The sequence below is a fragment of the Vulpes lagopus genome, chromosome 24 (genome assembly GCF_018345385.1).
Source record: "Vulpes lagopus strain Blue_001 chromosome 24, ASM1834538v1, whole genome shotgun sequence".
In the NCBI taxonomy this organism is placed as follows: Eukaryota; Metazoa; Chordata; class Mammalia; order Carnivora; family Canidae; genus Vulpes; species Vulpes lagopus.
In genome coordinates, this window is record NC_054847.1 from 47,984,623 (window position 1) to 48,008,858 (window position 24,236).

At 31.5% G+C, this 24,236-nt stretch overlaps 1 protein-coding gene across 9 annotated transcripts in view; it reads right to left on the minus strand.

Annotated features, from left to right (window-relative positions):
- Positions 1-24,236, minus strand: part of CDH19 (cadherin 19) — a 94,999-nt gene that overhangs the window by 52,094 nt on the left and 18,669 nt on the right. For 5 of the 9 annotated variants that reach the window (XM_041739792.1, XM_041739787.1, XM_041739794.1 and 2 more), the window contains exons 2-4: positions 19,180-19,482; positions 15,612-15,906; positions 1,295-1,414 (exon numbers count right to left, since the gene is read on the minus strand). In XM_041739792.1, coding sequence (XP_041595726.1) covers positions 1,295-1,414; positions 15,612-15,906; positions 19,180-19,374 — 610 coding nt within the window. In that variant the 5' untranslated portion in view covers positions 19,375-19,482. Of the gene's footprint in view, positions 1-1,294; positions 1,415-15,611; positions 15,907-19,179; positions 19,483-23,577; positions 23,673-24,031; positions 24,105-24,236 lie in introns of those variants that run through there. The other 4 variants (XM_041739788.1, XM_041739789.1, XM_041739790.1 and 1 more) reach the window with 4 other exon arrangements.

Sequence of the window (24,236 nt, forward strand, 5' to 3'; positions counted from 1 at the left end):
CATTTTAAGTCACTACAATATGCTAGACACTGTCTTGGAGAAAATAATAATAATATTAGTTAATAATAATAATAACAATAATAAATACCAACTCTGTCTAGAGTTTAAAGTAATCATCAGAATACTAAAAGCACTAGTAAACCCTTAAGAAAATAACTATGTTAATATAATCTACAGGTAGAAAAGAAGAATATCTTATTTTTACCTCAAATTATTTTCTGCTATCTTCCCTAACATAATATTCGTGTGCTACAATTAACTTCTCCCTTTTTTAAACTTCTCCCTTAAATTTGAAGAAAGTTAATTATAAACAAATGTGTAAATTGCAAAACCAAATTTATGCAAAAAATATTGTGCACCTGTGATGTTAAAGTCTATTTTAAGTCATGATATATAAAGAAGGGTTTGTTTTTGACCAACAGTTATTCATAATCTACCAATAGAGATACATATGTACACAGATTTTCAAACTCAAGATGGATCATAATAAATATCAACTTTCTACAAAATTAGTGAAAAACTAATTAATTATCACTGAAAAAAATAAAACTGGGAGAAATTTAAGGTGGTGCATAGAACAAGAGGATGCTGGCCTAAAAATTTTGGGAACACTAACACAAAGAAAGAGAATGGCCAGTCCTCAACTGTGTCTGGGGAAAGGTGTTCATTGAGAACAAAGAATGTGAGATCTGTAAAATCACAAAAGGATAAATTGGGCCATATTGTGATGGCATTTTAATTTTGGACTAAAGTGATTTACAAGTATAATCTGTTATATGAATCACTATAGAATACAGTGAATATATTAAACAGACACTGCTAATATCTCCCTATGTTTGACTCCAGAGAGAATTGGGTGTTGACTCCAGAGAGAATTGGATATCTCATGTGGTTTTAGTTTGCATTTTCCTGATTACTCCTGAGGTTAATCATTTTTAATAAGCTTGTAGGCTTTTTGTATACCAAAATTTTGGCCAATTGTTTTCAATGTCTTTTAGTATGTTTTTAAATTGTTTTTTTTTTCTTCTTCCAATTGATTTGTCATAATCTTTACATATGTTTTATACCTTATACACAGATTTTTCTAGTAACGTAGATTTGGAAAATTCAATCTCTGAAAGTTAGAAAAATCAGCTAAAAGCCTAAAAAGATTTAAATGTTTAAAAGTAGAGCCCATTTATTTTTTGAAACATCAGGTGTACTGTACAACATGTTTATATACAGATTATTTTTTGCTCTGACATTTGCCTATGTAGAATCCTGTTGAATGGCACTTTTTTTCATTCAGAAATACCTGTTGTTGGTTCAATGGAGAAATATGGTTGGCCTTGTAGTAAACTGTACAGGAGACGAGCATTATTACCACTGGCGGGATCATCAGCATCAGTTGCTGTCACCTGGATGACTAATGTTCCTCAAGAAAATATAAATAGTAACAAGAAATTAAGACTGTGATATTATTGAACAGCATGGTATTACTGAACAACACAGTTCTATATAGCATTCTCTTTTAAGCAAGCAAGTGGATGATATGCAATGAAAGAGGAGCCCTCCTTGTTCAGATTTATAAAACTAATATCATCCTATATAAACAAGAGAATATAGCCTCATGCAAAATAGCCCTAATTCCTATAGGCAATATAGAATTTTAAATGTAGATCTATGCTGTAATGAAATGTAACTATTAAATGATCCATTATAATGTATAATTCAGGGTCTTTCAAAGGTGTTGGCATTAGTGAAAGAATCAAAAGAGAATTGGAAGCAGTTTACTTTAAAAATTATATTGTGACCTGTAACTAAAAAAAAGTCACAGAATGTTGATAAAAAATTAATAAAGGTCATTGAAATGTGCTTGAATTAGTATCAAGTTGAGGATGGGCATAATTATCTTCCCTGTTTAATTCCCTTCAATAAAATACTGATTTACTTTGAAAAATTCTTTTTTTATTTAAGTACAAAACAAAATCTACTAGATATGACCTAAAGTGTTCTCAATAACAATCAATAAAACATAAGGTATTTGTACATTTAAACTTAATTCTTAATCATATTTCTTTAAAAGCATTTAGCTTTTAAATCATCTTCATGTAAACGTGGAGTAGCATTATAGATCTTGTTGGAAATCCGCATTTATTGAAACATCATGGTTCTGTGTCAATAAGGATGGCAACATGAACATCAGAGTCGAGTAGCCTATGTGATTTTCTTTACAACTAGCATCATTAATATTTTCAATACAATCTAATTTTATAAGCGGAGACACTCAAAAAGGAAGCCCTTCTTTTCCTGCATAATAAAATTGTTAACTTTTATTGTGGCTCTCAAATGTATGTTCTATTTGTTTTTTTGTCTTAGTATTTTGTTAGTTACTTAACACTTGTATACTGTATAACCACTCAAGATGTATTCACCTTAGTTTCAAGTGTTTTACCATACATTCCTTCCATTTGTGATAACATGGATGGAGCCTAAGGGCATTATGCTAAACAGAGATAGACAAAGATATCACTTATATTTGGAATCTAGAAAAGATGAGCCCCTAGAAACAGAGGGTAAACTGCTGGTTAATAGGGGCTGGAGGTAAGAGAATTCAGTCAATGTTGATCAAAGCCTAGAAACTTGCAATTAGAAAATGAATAAGTTCTGGAGAGCTAATGTACAGTATGGCAATTATGGTCAACAATATTATATTGCTTATTTCAAAGCTGCTAAGGGATTTGATCTTAAATACTTCCCCCTCCACAAAAGATATATGATGTGATGACAATGCTAGCTAATGTCAAGGTGGTAATTACATATTGTAATGTATAACACGATGTTATATGTAAATTATATCTATAATTTACATATAAATTTATATATTTAATTTATATATAAATTTATATATATTTATATATATTTAATTTATATATAAATTTATATATATTTAATTTATATATAAATCAATATAATAATAAATCAATAAAGAATCAACAAATAATAAATAGTATTTCTGTAGCAAATGTAGAGTCATTCTGAGGAAAGGATTCTTAGGGACCATCAATTCAATCAGTTTCTACTGGGCAAGAATTGTTCTTTTAACTACTCTCTTTGTACACATCCATTTACTTTTTGTATATTTCCTCTCTATGTCTCCATTTCACTTCTTTCTATAGAAGTGTCCCATTTCTAGATTCCAGAACTACACTACCTGTATCTAGTTTCAGAAGCAATACTAAAAATCATTATATGATTAGTTGTTGATCAAAAGAAATTCTTAGTACTAAGACTTTAGACCTCCTTACCTAGTACTATACAAATTAGTACCAGGAAGATCATGAAAATACACTGACTCACAGATCACCCTGTACTTCATTTATAGAAAAACAAGTTACAAAGTCGGGTTTTTTTTTTTTTCCCAGTTTTTTTCAAGATATTTTTAATTGATGCTTTATTTACTTCTAAGCAGAATATACCTCTTCAATGTTCTAACGTGTCACTCCCTTGCTCTCTACTAAATGGAAAACCTAATGTAATATATTAATGAGTCACATAAAATAATTCCTCTGAGTGTGTGGAAAATCCAAAAAGTCAAACTCTTAAGAAATTAAGTGCATAAAACAATATTATATTACAAATATTCACAATAAGTTTCTAATGGGAATTTAAGTTATATTTCTGGGAAATATTTATTATTTTCTCTTGTGAGATTTATGACTGTTTTAAATCGAAAGTAACCTATAGAATTGAGATAATTCTACAGTGTTTTAATGGCAGCCAATTGTTAATGGACATTCATTAACTGTTAGTTATTTACTCCTTATATTTGTGTGTGTATGTAAGAGAGAGCATTTATACATGTCTATCCTATTATAAAGTTACCATGAAAGAAATATAAAATAAATTAAGATGATAAAAATATGCAACAGAATTTTTAAAAAATTACGTATAGTTTTGCTTTTAATTCTTACTTATGGTTTGTAAATTATTGGTTGTAAAACTCAGAACTTAGCAATGTTCAATTCTTATATCCCTCTAATTATCTGACTCTTTTTATTTTATTTAGCTTGTTCTTATGTTTTTTAATTGACATCACAATTCATTAAATATAGGTTAAGCAACTTTAAATCGTCTTAGATATTTTCTAAAGGCTTTTCTAAAAAAAAAATCAAAAGACATAAGTAAACCTATATATTTTCCTCTTCAGTAACTTAAATACTACACAAATCTTTAAGAAACAGTCAAGTAACATAAACTGTAACAATAAACATCAGAGTAGTCAAGAATTACAAAAACCTTTGATCTGATTTGTTTTATGTTTTCCATTTATGTTTCCCTTGTCATTTGTAAAAAAAAAAAAAAAAAAAAAAAAAATCCACCTGTACATTCACTTGCAGTTGGGAACTGGCTATATATTATACACAAAAGTGAAACAATCACTATAGGACCAATAATGTGTCCTTCAATGAAAAAAATAATTGTTCCACAGTCCCCTTCCCCCCTTATCCTATTACCAGTTAAGTAGGTAAAGGGACACTTCATGGTTGAAAGAAACTAATGTTTGATTTCTACTCATTGTCATTCAAACATAAGTAACCCTTCCGCCATTTGTCAGTAATCCCAGAGCTGCATTACTCATCTTTGAATCAAAATGAATAGCACAGGGAGGCTCTTTTCAAGCACCTTTCTAGGCTTACATAATCACTGCTTTTATGACATGATCTTTGTTTACTGTAAGAATCACTCTGAACAGTTTTATGGGAACTGTGGCCCCAGTCTCCTGGTAGTCCCAGTCCCTAACAACACCCATCCATCATTATAAATTGAAGCTGATTCTAAAATATAGTGAATATTATCCTACACAAGAACATAATTAATACAGGCTAAGGTCAAACATACTTATTGAAATATTTTAAAATGTTTATTTTCATAGGAGAAAGCATTTTGAATTTTTGATTACTAAAATTCAAGGATCTTTTAAACATAGAAAATGAACAAATATAATTTGTAGCATTAATGGCTTAAAAAGAAGAATAAAAAATTGTCATTAGATATATAAAACACATCTGAAAATATTCCATTTCTACTTGCAATGAAAACTCAGAAAATTAGGGGGGAAAAGGCAGCTTTCTAAATCTGATAAAGGGCATTTTTAAACTTTGACAGCAATCATATTTAATTGTGAAGAGTTAGAACTTTTCCTTCTGAAGTAGTTAAAAAGTAAGAAGTTTATTACCACTGCTAATTTTTAAAGCATTGTATTGTACTTCCTAGAAAATGCAGTGAGGCAATGCCATGTATGCCAAAACGAATGATTAAAGATTATGATGATGATAGAGCAATTATACATATGTAATGGATGGATGGGTAGGTAGGTAGGTAGGTAGGTACATAAATATTGAAAACACTTTTAAAATTACAATAATTATTCAAAGGCAACAGTGTTTTTGTCAGAAAATCAAGAAGAATATACCTATAAGTTTTACCGGATAATTAGATTAGCAAGGTCCTAAGAATAAAAAAGATACACAAAAATCCATCATTGTATATACCAGAAACATATATTTATAAAGTATTTTAATGAAATGCATAATATATAACAAAAATACCCAAGTATATCTAAACAAAAATTATTAAAGACTTCTACAAAGAAACCAAATAGAAATTAATGATCAAAATGGATAAAAATACTGGGTTTATGAATTAGAGGACTACATCAGCATATATCAACAAATAGATCCATGATGTAAATGCTATCCTAATAAAATCCTAGCAAGTTGTATTACTGGATAAATTAAAAATATGATTATGAAATATATATGGAAATGCAAAGGACCACGTATGGCCAAGATAATTTTGATGAACAATATCTGAAGGACTTGCACTAAGGAGATAGCAAGCTTATGACACAACCACAGCAAAAAAGACAATATAGCATTAGTTCCTGTAACAACAAAAGATGATAAAACTGACTAGAGATTCAAAAACAAAATCATACATATATGGAGATCTCGTTCTTACATTGGTGGCACAGTTGGGCATTGGAGAGTTGTTTCAATAAACACTGCAGGGTCAAATGGATATCTCCATCCATCTACATATTCATCTATTAGTTATTTCTCTTTTTTTTTAATTTTTATTTATTTATGATAGTCACAGAGAGAGAGAGAGAGAGTGGCGCAGAGACACAGGCAGAGGGAGAAGCAGGCTCCACGCACTGGGAGCCTGATGTGGGATTCGATCCCGGGTCTCCAGGATCGCGCCCTGGGCCAAAGGCAGGCGCCAAACCGGTGCGCCACCCAGGGATCCCAGTTATTTCTCTTTTGATGTAGAATTTGGCACATACTTGACACCATTCACAAAAATTGGTAGAAAATAAATTGTAGATATAAATGTGAAAGGTACATAATAAAAATATAACAGAATGATGAAAATTCCATAAAATTGGAATTTTTTTATATAACATCAGGGAGAAAAGAAAAAAAAAGCCAACATTTATCAGGATTGAGTGACGGATAACCTGATATTTGTCTCAATATCCAAATCCCTGTTTTTGTTTATTAGACATACTCATTTGTTCCTTTTTCCCAGCCTAGATGGGTTGCTCTTACACTACTGAAATGGCATTTAGTAGAACATTACCTTTCACGGTACATTCCTCAATCAACCTATGAAGCATTGTACATGGTTCACATATGAACCAGCCTGTTTAGCCTCTTCATTTGTTTCATCAACACCTTATTGTTCTCTCACTAAAGCTGACAAAGTTGGTTTAACTATATTAGTGGATCAGAAATTAAAGTTTCTTTAAACTATGCTACTAATAAAGTTATTTCTAGAGGACAAATGATATATATGTACATTAATGAAAAATGCTTCATATAGATTATTTTAACATTAAATATATCACCAGATAGATATTTTTCACATGTATTTGCATTATTTAATCAGCTTCTTAGTTTAATTCTGATTTTATGAACAGTGCCCTGGTTTATCATTAGCCTTCTTTCAATTTTAATCATGCCTTAAAAGGAGACATTTTACTCAATGCCCATATGTCTCATACACTATTTCTCACACCCCATGGAAGAGCCACAAGTACAAAGTAGATGTCCCCCAAGTTTATTCTGGCTTATTATAATGCACCTCCTAATAATGTTTTAAAAAATAAAAAATCAGGGCCAAATGCTTTCCATACAAAATGTCAGAAAAGAAATAGGATTAAGCAGGGCTGTCCTGAGTAAAACTGGAGATCTGATCACTGTTAGTTCACAAAATCTTCCATATCTTCCTAGCTATAATCTGGATCTGACCCCTCACAAGGAGGACAGGAGAAAACCAAAGAAAAAGGCAGTTCACTCTAGATTGGTAGGTGGTAGCTGTATTGAGCAAGAGAACTGATTTTTGAGACTTGTTTTGGGTGGCTGTAAGATGACTAACTTTCAGGATCTGTCCACTAAGCCTTGAAAGTTATAGAGACCTTAATTAAGCTTCAGTCATAAAATACCATCCAAATAGTCTCAACACCACATTTCTATCTCAAGTCTGGGTGCTTGTGGCAGCTTCTGGGAGAGAAGAACACTAGTGAAATCCACATTCCAAGAACGAGGGGTAGGATACGCCAGACCAGGACTCAAATCTTCTCCTTTCTTGTAATTGTATATGTATTCTATACCACGGATATTCTGCTTCAACAGGTTCAGTTGCAGCAGCACAATGGGATTCCAGTGAGGAGTGAATAGTTTCCATTCACCTAGAGGTGTGAAGTGACTCACTCATCCTGGTGGGACATCTCATTGCAAAGTCTAGTAAATAACTCTTTTCCCAGGCATGATGGGGCTTGGTGTTCTCAGAAGCATAGAACATTAATTCAAGGTGCAGAATTGGGGAAGTTGATGTCTTCCCTAAAATCCATACCTTTAGGGTACTGGCTGCCTCACCAGCAGCCAGTCTGGCATATGGGGCAAGAGACTCTACTGGTTGATCTTCCAAATCTATGAAACCCTGGGACAGTACTTTAGTCCACTGGGCCAAAGTGGTTTTAATTGTTAGTAATTTAATCTGCTGCTTTATATTTCATTTTTTTTTTCTTTTTACCAATCCTGCTTCTTACGCATTACCCAGGCAATGGAACCTCCATTCAAAATCAAATTCTTTAATCTGGCCTTGCATATCATGACCTTTGAAATGAGACCTTTGATCATAATCTACCCATATACAGTACTCAGTTTCTCGAAGACCCTAATAGTGGCAGCCTGGTTCACACAGTGACAAGGGGAAGCTGTTTCCACACAAAACTGGGCATGTTTAAAATTCTCACTGTGGGCCAATATAATCAATTTGCCAACCTGTCAACAATTGGAAACTCCATTGCGTGGCCACAGACTCCTTTGGCAGTTGCCTTGGGCATTGTTTAGAACACACATGACATGCTGTTACGGTATTGACCAAGTCACTGTCTTTCAAGGGCAATCTAGCATCCTTAGCAATAAGCCATCCTATCTGAAGTGTCCACTCTTTTTATCTGCTGAATCTACTAAAAAGTCAGTTGCTAGGGTGCATACCCAAAATAGGGCATCAGCTTCTAAACTGTCTTTTGTTGACTGAAAGGTCCAAAAGTCAGCATGCATCTCTGAGTTGAGTCATTAGTTTGATCAGAGACAGCTATATTGTATGGAAATGAAAAGAGAATATGTAATTAGACTCTTGTAGTCTAAAGATCCTCTTAAATCAATTTGTATCTATCCAGTGAATGAACAAAAGTTAACTACAAAAAAATATTCTCTCAGAATCATGCATGGTTTTTTTTAAAGATTTTATATTTAAATAATGTTTACACCCAATGTGGGGTGGAACTCCCAACCTAGAGATCAAGAGTGGCATGCTCTACCAACTGAAGCAGCCAGGAGCCCCTCAGAATCATGTGTTAATAAGAGAAATATCTCAGTTTACTTGTTCCTATAATAAACATACAAATGTAATATTTAAGATAATAATCCTGGGTTCTATTATTACATTGATGGTTGATATTGTTTGCCGATATTACTGAGAGATTCACATAATGCAAATTTAAAATCAGTTTTGTTTTTCTATATAGATTCTGAATTTTTAAAGCTATTTTTTGCAAAAGGACTTTATGAAACATTTAAGACAATATTTTACTTCATCCATTCTGTCAGTAATATTATATTGCAAAAGCTTATTATTAGGTAGGTAACATAAGATATAAACATACCAAATTCTTGAGAGGAAAATCATAGATTAGTAGTCTAAACTATGGGAACTGGAAACTGCAATTTGCCAGTATATGTCATTTGCTATGACTACAAGTTACAAAATTATAGTGAGATAATGGTATATTAATGTAAGATAAAATATTTATTACATGTAAGAAATTACATATAAATTCTACTTTCTGTGGCATTGTTAATAAGTGCTAAAACTTACAAAACTACATAAAATTTTTGAAGATCAAAAGCATTTTGACAGCATGAATAATGATTTCCCAAATATTAGACACAAACTCCCATCAAGAGTAAAACCTAATGTAAGAATAGTGTAATTCCATCAATATTGATTTATATGGGTTTTAATATTAACCACAAGTATACAGAGGACTGAATGATTCTCGCTTAAATGTTAGGTTTAATATTAGTAACAAAACTTTATTTAATGATATCTCATATTTCATACTGAATGCTTTATCTTCTTTCTAGTGATTATGGGTGGCATCCATAAATATGTAAAAGAGTGATAAATTTTGATATGCAGACTAATTTAGATATCGTGCAGGCAATAGAGAAGTCAGCAACCTGTGACAAGAACATTTTATATGTAAAGTTTCCATTCATTATAGAATACTAAATAAACACCGTATCTTAGTTTAATATATGTTTGAATGCCAAGATCTGAAATGCAGATTTCAAAATGATTCATTTATTTTAGTATGCAATTTTTTTGTGTTAATTTCAGTGGTAAAAATATTAAACAGGCCTTTCTTAGAATAAGATATAAATTTGTAATAGGAAAGCTATTTTTACATGCAGTTTTAGTACAAGTACACTTTGGTTACTCTGAAGCAACTTTATTGAGAGAATGTTGAATTGTATAATGGTCAAGTTTAAAGAGGCTCAAATTAAATAATATTATTTTGACCTAGGCTCTGAGTCCATGATTTTTTCTGACATTAAAACAAATATATTAGGTAAATTAGTAAAATTATAATTTTCTGAGATCAAATTCATGATAAACATAAGGTTTTAATGCATGTATCTGCTCATTCTTTCACACTGGAAACTTATTTTATCAGTTTGAGGATCATTATTATTTATTTACAGGGATGGATTGGCCCATCCCTCATATATATATATATATATATATATATATATATATATATATATATATATATGAGAGAGAGAAACTAAAGACAAGCAGAGGCATAGGCAGTGGAAGCAGACTTCTTGTGGGGAGCCTGAGCCTGATATTGAAGTCGATCCCAGGACCCCAGGATCATGACCTGAGCCAAAGGCAGATGCTCAACCACTGAGCTACCCAGGCGCCCCCCTCTTGTGTTTATATTTGAGATGCAATTACTTTACAACCTAGAACTTGCAAGTGAAACTCAAGAAACATATTATATTTTCCCACTTGCCACCTTAAATGTGCAAAATATTCTTTTTGTTTTTACTGTCTACCATCTCCTGAAAATTAGGTCATTCTTATTATTCTTGTGTTACATTTTGACACCTCTACTTTTCATAATGTGAGAGAATTTAAGTCAAATAAATAGATTGTGTTTAAAACAGCAAACAATATGTTCAGAGAGCATACAAAGAGTAATCCATCCCAATTTCAGTCACATTCAAGTCGCAGGTTCAAAGAAATAAGTTTCATCGAATATGATTTTCAAATTTGATGTATTTTAAGGATTTTTATTTTTCAGAGAAATATCTGCTCATGTTGATGCTTATTATAATTTATGTATTCAAAAAGTGACATCTAAATTTGCTTGTGTTTTTCATAAGTTGAATTCAATGTCCCTTTTTAATAATGGGTGATATGTTATTTAGATGCTAAATACTATCAAAGTGAATTTCTTTTTCTTCAAGCCTCTTTGAGATAGCATTGATATATAGCATTGTGTAAGTTTAAGGTGTATGATATGATGGTTAATACACACAAACATATTAAAAATGATTATCACAAAAAAAATTATTATCACAATAAAGTTAGTTAACATCCATCATTTCACATAATTAGAATTTTACCTTCTTGTGGTGAGAAAAGTTAAGTTCTATTGTCTTAGTGACTTTCCAATATGTAATACAGTAATGTTAAGGAAATCATACCAAATATTTTACCTCCAGACCTTCATCATCTTATGACTAAAATTCTGTTCTCTTTGACCAACATTTCCTCATTTCCCCACCTCTCAGTCCCAAGAAACCACCATTTTACTCTGTTTCTATGAGTTTAACTATTTTTTAGTCCACATATATGTAAAATTTTACAGTATTTGTCTTTATCTGTCTTACTTATTTCACTTAGCTTAATGCCTTTAAGGTATGCCCATGTTGTCATCAATGGCAATATTTCATCATGTTGGATTTGCTTTTGTTGAACCATCCTTGCATCCTGGAGCTAAATTCCACTTGATCATGGTATGTGATCTTTTTTAATGTGCTGTTGAATTGGGCTTCTTAGAATTTTGTTGATCATTTTTGCATTTATGTTCACAAGAGATATTGACCTGTCCTTTTTTGTGATGTTCTTATCTGGTTTTGGTATCAGGGCAATGCCCACCTTACAAAATGATTAGGGAAAGTTTTATCCTCTTCACATTTTTGGAAGAGTTTGAGAAGGATTGATATTAATTCTTTAAAATATTTAGTAGAACCTACCAATGAAGCCAATTAGTCCTGAACTTTTGTTTGTTGGGATGTTTTTAGTTACTGTTTCAATCTTACTAGTAATCTGTCTGCTCTGATTTTCATGATTCAGTCTCAGTAGGTTATATGTTTCTAGAAATTTAAATTTTCTAGAAGTTCTGCACTGGGAAATTTTAAAATTCAGGAATGACTATTCAGAGACTGCCTGCAGCACTTCAGGTTACTCTGCCTCAACTCACACCCACAGACTCTCCCTGGATTTTATATCCACCAAAATCCTCTGTTTATCTCTCATCCTTATCTATAGTTTTTTACCCATTCATGTACTCATTCTTTAACTCAATCATCACAAACTTCAGGCACTGTGTAACTTCTAGCTTATTCGATCTTATACTTTTTTGAGGAAGAGAGATAATTTTGTAATTCCAGACCAACAAGTGGAAAAACAATGCTTTATCCATTTGGATATTTGGTAGTTCTTGTTTTGAAAGTAATTGCATTTTTAATATAAATATACTCAGTAAAAGCCCACTGTTACTTGTAAATAAATATGTATTCAACAAGCAACAAGTAGTTCGTGGTTTTCTTGGTTTTCTCTTCTGATGACATCCTTAAATGGAGATTCCTTTCAGTACTCCACCTAATTCTACATTCAAAGCATAGATTCAAATATAATAATTGGTAGTTGAGTACAATATAATATAAAATATTTAAGACAACAGAGAATAAAATGTTCACACTTGTTGCTTTGTAAAGGATAAGATAGGTGGGTAGGGTATTTGGAAGCAAGATCAACACTGAAGACCTTACAAAATGGCAATGATATGGGAAGAGCATGAAAAATTAACTATATATTCAGGTAAAACAATTCATATTATTCATTATATAAATATTGAGATTTAGGAAAACAGAAAAATCATATAATATTGATTTCTTCAAAACAAAGTTTATAATTACAGGAATGCTTCATAGGGAAACCATCTACACCACAGTTTTCAGAGCAATGGGGTATTCCTCTATTTCTATATAAGATAACATTTCTAATAACAGCTGACTATTTTTCTGTTGGTCACTTCTGCCCATTGAAAGGAATAAAAAGTGCTTGTTGATTTTAGTATGATTCCATACATGGCCCAAAGCCGGAGGGCAGTCCTACAGGATGTACTTAATTACACAAGTTAACTAGGTTAATACATACATGAACCTTGAATTACAAAGCAGAGATCTGCATTAGCCAAACACCAAATAGAACAAACCAATGTTTTGTGATCTTTGTTGAATCAACCCACAGTCCTGTGACTATACTCAATGCCATGATGCAAAAACTGTACTGCACATACTGCAATTCCTTTGTGGTTCAACTCTCCAACTATAAAAAATGGCTATTTTTCCCTTTTCTCTATCTAAAAATCTACCCATTTTGCTCTCAATTATTACCTTTGTCTCATACCTAATGGATAGAAACACTTATTAACTGGTTTATTATCAACCAAAGTGTTAACCTACCCAAATCTGTCTTCTCTACTATTGCTCTAGATTCCATGGGTCTTTCCCTTCTCAAGAATAGTTAGAGCTCTCTTATTTTGCTTCAAAAACAGTTTTCTTTTGGATCATTCCCTATAGTATATAACTGTGCTTTTAAACTTCTCATATTTTTAAATGATTAATGATAACAAAAAATCCTCTTTCTTTATCTCTCTCTACCCACATCTCTATGTTCTCCCTGTAGTATAACATCTTTTGAAATTGGCTAAATTCATTGTAACCTCCTCTTTTCCATCCATTCTTGCAACAGAATGAGCTCCAAAATATTGCAGTTGCATAAATTCAAATGAATTACTCTTACCAAAATTACTAGGAGCCTTCAGCTTGACAAAGCAAAAGCCACTACATTTTCTTGATTTTATTTAACCTCACAGCAGTATTCCATACGGTTGCAGGATGTCTTGCTTTGAAACATTTCTTCTCATGTCTTTCTTTTTCCCACATCACTGGCCAAGGTCAATCATCCTAATTTACCAGTTAATCCCCTTTTGCTTAACAGTTAACTCAACCTGCATGCTTTTTTTCTGCTTACATTCATTGCCATGTCTACATGGGAATCTCATATATTGCTATGCCTACATGTTTGCTATATGACAATAACTCCCATATTAATATATGCAATCTTCCTGATACTGTATGGGAATATTTTCCTAGAACATACCATGACTGGACTCTTTGTAATCAACTTCAAATATCATCTCCTAAAATGTCTCCACTTCCTCCAGTCAGTTAATCATCATCATACCTCACCCATAATTAACTTTTATACATATAGTATCAAATATCAACCTATTTAAAATAGTTACTGTTTGTGTGATTTAACTAAAATATAAGTTTCGTACTAGCAATTATTTCCAAAGTTACAATTCAAAAATTTTTCTAGTAAATGTTAGGTCCATGTTGTATGCTGTCTAAGAGGAAGAAGAGTAGCATGAGGAAGTGAATGAGGAGGAGGGGGATGGAGTAGGAATAAGAAATATTTCATTGCCTAGCTACTTAATAGAACAATATTAATGTGTCATTTACATCTAATGATAATGGGTCCTGATATATATTCACAGCTGAATTTGTTTATGCCACAAAGATCTATATTCTGAACACATGTAGAAAGATGTCTTTAAATTGCTTCTTGAAATGTTAATAAGAAACAGAAAAATATACAATAGAATATACATTTTTAGATTTGGTGGCTAATAAATCAAATGTTTAGGTAAAGCAATTTTAAAGCATGCTAGCATAATTAAAAATGACCATTACTGAATAGAATTTATCACACTTAAGTAATTTTATGAAGTTAATTTTATTATATATTGTACTATCAAAATTTTCTGGCTCAATGATTGGACAAATTTTGCATAGCTCCACCATAATTTTCTGTCTATTAGAAACACATTTTTTTTTATTTTCAGTGCTTTCAGTTCTTATGTCACATGGAAAGCACTTGTTTTTATATGCATTATATTTAAAATATCTATAAAAATGACATTGGAATTGAAAGGAACTTTGAAAGTAAATACAGTTGCACAGAGGTGTTCAACCACTTTGTTTTTAGTCTATATTCCATGATTTTGATGCATATAGTATTTGTGTCTTACAAATTGGCTTCTACTACTTGCACATGCATATTTTTCAGGTTGACCTTATGTGCCTTTTTTTAAGATGCAAAATTATATCTTGTTTTGGAAAATAAATTTTTGAAATGGAGAAACTAATAAATGACTAAGTGAAATAATTTTATAAATCACTAAAACATACATGTTTAACGCTTTTTTTTTTTTAAAGATTATTTATTTATTTATTCAGGAGAGACACAGAGAGAGAGGCAGAGACACAGGCAGAGGGAGGAGCAGGCTCCATGCAGGGAGCCGGACGTGGGTCTCAATCCTGGGTCTGTAGGATCACACCCTGGGCTGCAGGCGGCGCTAAACCGCTGTGCCACCGGTGCCGCCCTGTTTAATGCTTTTTTATTGCCTTGAAGACAGGTATTTTGAGAAGACAAATAATGTATTAATATATAGTACCATCGTTTATAAAATTTAAATGATAGTCTGATTTTTAAATTATTTTACTTAACACATTTGTAGAAGGAAGTACGAGTGGTGAATAATTAAATAATTCACTTCCAAAACATAAGCTCAAAATTCTAAATCTGTTGTCATTGTTAATATATCTTTGATGTAAATTAATATGCAATACCTTCTGGAGACATCTCTGGTACAATGGCCTCATAAGGTTCATCTAGGAATTTTGGTTCATTGTCATTGATATCCGAAACTCTGATGACAAACTCAGACTCAGGTTCCACAGCCCTTCCAGTAGTGCTGTCTATTACCTGGGCTCTTAGAGTGTAGAGGGATCGTTCCTCTCTATCAAGCTTCTGGATGGCATATATGTCACCTGTTCTCTCATCAATGACAAAAATACTTCCAGCTCCAGCTCCCAAAAGCTTGTACTGGAAAGAGTTGTTTCCATTGTCTAGATCAGATCTTAGCTGCAAGTACAAAGAGGGATAATATAGTTTCCAGACATGTTAAATGGACAAATCAATTTTAACGATTTTATTTTCATGTCTTTTAATTTTTCCCCAAGTTAATAACTCCATATAATTCCCACAGAATATTAAATCAGGTGAAATATTAATTTTAAGATTAAATTTTATCATCAGGCATATGAGTCTGAAATTTCAATGTAAATCATTATACAAATTTATTACTATAAATAGATTATTCTAATTAGACACTACAATAATTGAAAAACAAAGTACCTTACATAAATTATGCACGACAAAGTTGTTTCATGTTTATTCTTAGTCACTGAAACCATACTCTCAAATATTTGTATTAGATTGGGACCTAGAGACAGATAGGATAAATTTAAACAATGATGTTCTGTCTCTAGGCTAAAAACACATAGGAAACATGAAAATATTACCAAGAAAATAGGGAGCATGTTGAGAAGATAAGAAGAGCCTCAGTCATCCATGTTAGCATTTATAAGATGCCATAAAATCTACAAGTTGCTTTATATGTGATTTTCCAATTAATCCTTATTACATCATGAGAAATATATTATTGATATAATCATTTATACAGAGAGAGACTGAAATTTTTTAAAACTTTCACAGAGTCATGATATTTGCATAGGTTTATGGTTTGGACAACAGAGGCCCTAACCCCAGGGTCTCTACTGCTCTGAGTTTTGCCAAATTAGATCTCTTTCTTTCCAACATATTCTATTCAATTCTCAAATATATCTTTTCTTCTTGTGCCCTCACTATTTTTATTTTTTACTATTTTTATTTTTTAAAAGCAAAGCAAATTTGTTCATTCATAGTGTTAATGGAATTTTGAATATTATATATAAAAACAAGGGTTATTATGATACAGGTAACATTGGTTGGCTGGTTTTTCATATCTAAATTGGTTTTCCATAAAGAGAAGTATGCCATAATCCTCTAATTCTTGTGAATCCACAATTTTCTTGATTCATAATTTATGAATATGCCCTTCTTCAAAGTAAGAGCTTCTCGGAAAATTTACAAAGGTAATCAAAGACCTACAGTCTTAAATAAATTCATAACTTTTTTGATAGCTCAAGGTACAACAGACCAATTAATACATTTCTCTGTGATTGGATAGAACATTTGAAGATATCTAAAACAACTCATTTTAATAATGTGTTGAATAAAACTGCTATTCATTGAAAGAAACAGATTGGGAATAATAATAGAGATAATAAAAGAGCTATAGCTCTTTTAATTTGATAATTCTTCATTACTCATAATAAAAAAAAGAAATTTCTACAAATTTCTAATAAGATATTAAGGGAAACAAATGTCCCTTCCAATAAGTATATCAAACGAAAGTCAAGTATGGCTTATGTTTTTCAAATATCATTTCGATTATGGTGTAAAATTTCATTCAATATTAGAATGATGATAAATTTAGTAATGAATAAGTGTATTCCAAGTATATGCACAGTATAATGTTCATAGATCAGTGAGCTAAATCTTTTTAGGACTCAGATTTAAGCCAATATATATATATACATATACATATATATATATACATATACATTAACTTACTTTTTTAAACACGAGCCACTTAATGTCACAAAACACATAAGTTAAACACATTTTAATTTCACAAATTCTGTATTAATGATATTTTCTATATTGCTATTCAAAAATATTTTTTTTCAACTAGGCAATTAACTATTGATTTGGCAAGTCAATATGCCTTTATTTATTTTTTTTTTTTATTTAACTGTGCTTTGCAAACTTAATCTCTGTTAACATATAGTTCAAAAAGAAAGTCATCTTGGACACATTAGCTACATTTTTATTTTTAACCAGTTCTTTAATTACAACACCTAAATATTCATTATTACTCTCTTTTAAACCAGCTATCTGTATGTTATTTAAGACTGATGACATTGTTTCAGGGGAAACCATCTGTTAGGATATTTTCCTAAGTATTTTTACAGAATGAAAGAAATAGGCAAAACCAATCACTCTGTGAAAGGAAGAAAACAGGACATGTGCCCGGAGCACAAAAACAAAAACTGGAAAATGTGACAGTCAGCCAGGGAGGTAGTCTGCTCAGATTGTACTGATGCACTTCCCTGGAGAGCCTTATTCACTAGAAGCCACCAGGCTCTGTTAGTCTGTCACCCCGCTCATTGATGGGAGAGCAGATGGTGCTCTGTGGAGTTCACGGTAAATGTGGCTACAGAGACTCAGTTCACTAGCAAACACTTAACTATGGACCTCATTTGGCCACCCTGCCTCTGATTTACCTGCAGTCATCTTAGAGAATAAAAAGATGAGAAATATGATTCATAGCAGGCACACATACATATACAAAGGTTTGAAATCTGTTTGCCTAAGATCCTCATCTAAGCCTTCAGTGGAACATACACGTGTACATTTGCTGGATGGGATAGATGAACTCCTTTGGAATGTGGACATCACACTAACACGGTGGCTCTCCTGAAAGGGCTAGGAAATGGGAGTTAATGAATTTTGAGTGCTTCACCCTTTGGGCCCAATTAAATTTTAGTGCCAGTTAATTAGCGGTTAAACTTATTTCAGATCATTCATCTAGAGAAAGATCCTCACAGAAAAGGACATGGAATTGTAATTACCTCTGTTTAAGGAAAATTGAATAATAATAAAAACCAAAAACATAAATAGGAGATTCTCTATCTCACTAAGGAAATTTAAAATATGTATTTAAATATATACTATATATATATTCTTACAAGAAAGTAAAGATAATTATTCTTTATACTTCATAATCAAATGAAGTGTGTAGGCTCTTGAAGCTACTTAGCTGTAAAGGATTTGGTATTAATCTGCATCATGAAAAATTAATGATGGGTAAATCAACACCTACTGAGCATAATAGAAAATCAGGCTAAATACTGTTGGTAAATGTTATTATTCTCAGTGTGGTTGCTTTGATCCATTACCAAAAATAACACCATCAAATTTCCAGATGCTGATAAATATGGGCTGTATTTCCATGTGAGAGACAAAGGTGAAATTTGAAAATCAGAGCTTTTCTTCTTCCTCACATTTTGCAAATATTTTACATGCTTGAAAATCTGAAACAATTAATTAAGCCAATGTCTGAAGCTTTCTAAGGGTTCCACTGAGAAAATGTAGAATTCATCCAATGCCCTAAAACTTCCTCAACCCATTCATTTAGAGTTATATAATGTTATTTCCTGTAACACCTTCATAAAATCATAAAATCAGTACCTGACCAATGTGATAATCAGTCTTATTCATTTCCTCTGGTACAAAAAACTGGTTCCACATCCAACCACGCTTCATTCTTAAATGAGAACCCACTTGGCGCTTAACTTCTTCTGTTTTAGAGCTTTCTGTGGCTGTAAAGCAAGGCCATATGAGAGGAATTCCCAACATTAAAGGTAGCAGGAAGCAATAATTCATTCTGCTTTTTTTTATTCCAACTGGTATTCTTCAGAGGAAAGAGTAGTTGCAAACAAAAATTGTATGTTTCTTTGTAATCTTTTTAAATCTTAGGTATCTTTCATAGTCCTAAAGAACAGGAAACAAAACAAAATTTTACATTTAAAAATAACATTTTCTTACAAAATTGCCAAAGAAGGGGTACAACTTTTGCAATCATAAAAATGGAATATACATTTATCCTCCAATTAAGCTAGTTGTATTTTGTAGCTCAGCAATAATTTGAATTGTATAATTGGAAACTTCTGGTTAAGTCCTGTCCATTTTAAGCTGTAGCCATAAATCTGCCTGAAGGTTGAAAAGTTGGTCTGGCAATCTCCTTGATTGATAGCTGACATTGAGATAGATTTTTCTTTTCCTTTAATTTAACCTGCTTACTTCTTCCATTCTATCTCTGTAAAACTCAATAGTCAATCCAAAGGAAAAAATGTGATCTTTCTCCTTTTTTAAATAGCAATAAGTTTCCTAATCCAATTTCCCAATTTATATTATTTTATCTAGTATTAAATAGACAAAATGACAATTCAGTTTGAAACCTGGGGGATTTATAATCAGTTATACTGATGTTATAAAACACACTGTGAATAGAAAGCCCATGTAAGATATTTACCATTTTATATTATGAAACATATGAATAGAAATGCTTTTCATCTTAACAAAGAGATGATACTATTTTTAGGATATAAATACAAAATATAGTGCCTGGGAAAAAATGGCTGATCATTTATAATATATAAGATGGAGATAAAAGATATCTTCTATTATTGAAATATTAAAAGAGAAACTTCAACTACTGAATTTTACATGTAAAAAGTTCCATTTAACTGATATTGATCATACCAGCTCTCTTTGAAATGATCGGTAATTCTCCCCCTTATAGGAAATTGAATAGCTTTGCATTTAACACACTGACTTAGCACTTCCATATAATCAAATTTGTTTGTTTGGGACTTATGAAGAAAAATAATTTTGTCAGATCTACGATGTAGTTTAATACTACATAATCGACAGAAAAGCCAGATCCCTGTTACTGTTAGTTTTCTCTAAAATCTCACGTTGAATCTTCTCCACGTATTTTTGAACAACCTCCAAGAGATATTTTAAGTCTTTGACTCTTGTTAGAAAGTCATTAAAAATACCTAATTAAGAAAGAACACATTGTCATAAATCTGGATTCCGTGGTATCTCTGAGTTCCTTCAAGGAAGACCATGAGGAAATTCAACTGAGGTGAAAATTGAAGATGAATCTCATCTTTATGAGCTTGAAATGCAAATAATGTCTGTTGCTTAGAAATTGCTAAAATATACCTTTGATAGTAAATATTGAAAATATTCAAAATAAGTTCAGTTTTCTAAGGAGAAAGCTATTTTGTATAAATATGTAAACCTTAAAAAAAAAACATGTAAAACTCTCACTAACAGTAGTGTAAAGTATAATTATAATGTTGGGTAATGCATTTGTGTCATTTTCTATTATGATATTTTCATTCATTTAAAAAGAAGTGAGGAGTTTTAGGGAAGATATTGCTCTAGATTAAAAGATATTTTAAACATACAAGAACAAGTGTAAAATTAGAACATTGTCTAGAACTTAATTTGTACAAATTTATTTTTATATTTAATTTTTTTATGAATTTGTAAGGTTCCAATATGGTGATTCAGTATCTTGAGATGATAGAAAATATTATGGATTTTGTTACAGAAGTTTCTTTGTGGTTATATAAGTTACATACCCTACTTTTGGTCATGTATACTGAAGCATGTTGGTATTGGAAATAACATGACATCTAGAATTTTTTTAAAAACATTTCAGAAACAGTAGGAACCATGAGGCAAAGGCTTGATAATTAATTTTTGAAATTGGGTCGTGAGCACTTGCATAGCTATTATTTTATTCTTCCCCTGTGTTTAAAATTTATACATTTAAAATTTATAAATTATAACAAAAATAACAATTTATTCTGTATTTTTCAAATCACCATGGTGGACAAAAATAATTAAATAGTTTAATATCAACTATTGATAAGAACACACAAAAAAACAGAACTCCTATACAATGCTGACGAAATTGAAAATCTGAACAAACATTTTGAGGAATAGTTTTGCCAAATCTACTAAATTTAAAAATTAGTTGAATCTATAAACTAACAGCTAATTTTTTACTGCTTTATACCTAGAGAAACTTTCACACTGTGAAAGTTTCACACTGTGAAACTTTTCCACTGTGAGGCAAATATAAATTCAGTAATTTGAAAACTATATATGGAAAAATAAAGTTCAAATCAGGGTACTATAGGATACCAATTATAAAATGTCTCAAAACTATAAGATGATGCCATATAAAACTTTTGTCATACATAGATTCTGTAAAGTAAGTCTAGGAAAAGAAAAATGATATACAAAATTTATTATGGTAATTACCATGTTAGTAGGGAGAGAAAATGGCTTAAAGATTGAAGTTTGGAAATATCTGTCACATTTTTCTCCCTCTAAACAATCTCAAGTAAATATGCCAGATAATAACACTCATTAAATCCGAGTGATTTTTCTACCATATGTTAGATTTTTTTTTCAGAATAAGCATATAACTGAAATATTTTACAATTAAATTTAAAATTAAAAGTTAAACTATCATTATTTTACAATCCTAAATCATTACAAAGCAGATAGGAGTATCCTTTTATTTGAATACACAAACAAAAATGGTAGAAGTCGGTATGTCTAAATTCTGAAATATTATGGCTTTGTTTATACTCTTCTAGATGCCAAATTGTCTATAATGGTCATACATTTCAGGGGAAGGGAAAAAATGTTTCAAATAGTGGTCCACTTCTGATTGAAGAGTGTTGACAGCTGTCAGCAGTGCCAGACTGAGAAATATTCAGGCAGAGTCTGAGCTAATAAGGAAAAATGCTATCAATTAGTCTAAAAAGGGCCCTAGAAAAAAAAGCAGTGGCATTTCCACCCTGCATCTGCAATCCTGGTTATGTTTTCCAGTTAGATGAATGTATGGATATAAGCATGCAAAATATTTCAATATGGAAAAAATACTAACACTGTGTCTCATGTTAATTTGTTTAGATTTACCTCATTGCCAATAACTAGCCATATTTAAAAATATTAAATAAAATATAGAGTGAACTATATTTAATTGCATATTTTGAAAATATATATTTCAAGATACTTAACATACAAAAATTAGGTGACATTTCTATTAACACAACATTACAAAATAATATTTGAATAACACTATTATAAAATGCATCAAGATATTATATCCAAATAGGATTATATAATTTTAGTATTAGAAAATGTATTGTCTGTAATGTATTACCTTCACATATGAAGAAATTTATATTGAGACATATTAAGTGATCTGTCTAGTAACAAATAGATATTTACCAGTAGAAGTAAGACTGGAAATACAAACTTAAGGGCATGGAATATATGCTGTGTTTTACTGAACGGAAGAAAGAAAACATGTAGATATCTAACAACATGCATGATATCTGTCACTGATAGTTCACCTTATTTAGATGGATTAAATACATAGAAATTGCATTTTAACGTCTGGACCAGTCTTGAAAGTAGACATAATAAAATGTTTTCTATTATCTCCTTTTAGAACATTTTCCTCCCTTGTTCTAAAGATTCTTGAGGTCAAATACAAGGAAGAAAAAGTCAGAATGGTGGATTGGTGTCTGTATGGAGGAAGATAAAAGTTGAAGCTAGGAAAACATGGATGGGATAAATATAGAAACTTAATCCTATTAAGGATTAAGTGATCTTTTTAAAGATCAAGTGAAACTTGGCAGCCTCACAGAGTGACACCATACATAAAGGCTTTTAAATGGCTTTCTCAGAATCGCTAATAGGAAATAAAGAAAGAAATGTGCGTGGATATAGCTTGCATACATAAGTGAGAAGAAACAATATTTCTGGACTAAAATTTGTAATAAACCATGTGCCAACTCGTTCTCTGTAGACGTAGAATGCAAAACAATCTTTCTCTATCCCATTTATAAACTCTCGTTAAACATATATTTTACATATTTACTGGCACAAATGATATAGCATTGTGCTACCACTAAAGCAATATAAAGTCAGAATCCCTGTGTAAGAGCCTCTCAAGCCCCCTCTGGCATTACAGCCTTCCCTACTCACTGTGAGAGGTCCTAAGATGTGGAGTAACAAGTGCCATTTCATCCCTGAGCTGGCTACTGTGAACTCTGTTCTCAGCGGTGGAGAGGACCGGGGATTAATAAGCACTGTATTCAGTGCTAAGCATTGACAAAATTGAGCCTGAATGTGAAAATATTCCCGAATGAGAAGAGACAGATTCCAGTTGATGAAACACCCACTGGCAAAATATCACTTTAAAAAATTTGGTATCCCACTATTTTCCGCCTTCCACAAGTTACCAAAACACGATTTCTCATTATCTCAAGGCTAAATCACTACCTGCTTCTGCACTGAAGATTTGCCTAAAATGCTTTTTGGACAGTATCCTTCATTATACGTTACCAATGCAATTAATCTATATAGGAGTTAATTATATCTTTGCCACTTTAGTAATGATTTTAATTTGGCCATTGCATGTCCACACACTATTTCTTACCTTATTTTTCCTGTGTGATTGCAGTCAAACCTGTAAAATATTTTCTTTAGCAAAATCTTTTGCTCTTAATGTTCTTGGAAAAATAAATAACATAGAAAAAGAAAGCAAATAAAAATAAAAAAGAAAAGAAAAAGAAAGCAATAATTTATTTCTAATATCTAAAGTATTCTAACATCATTTCATCATTCCAGGAGGTAAATCCAGA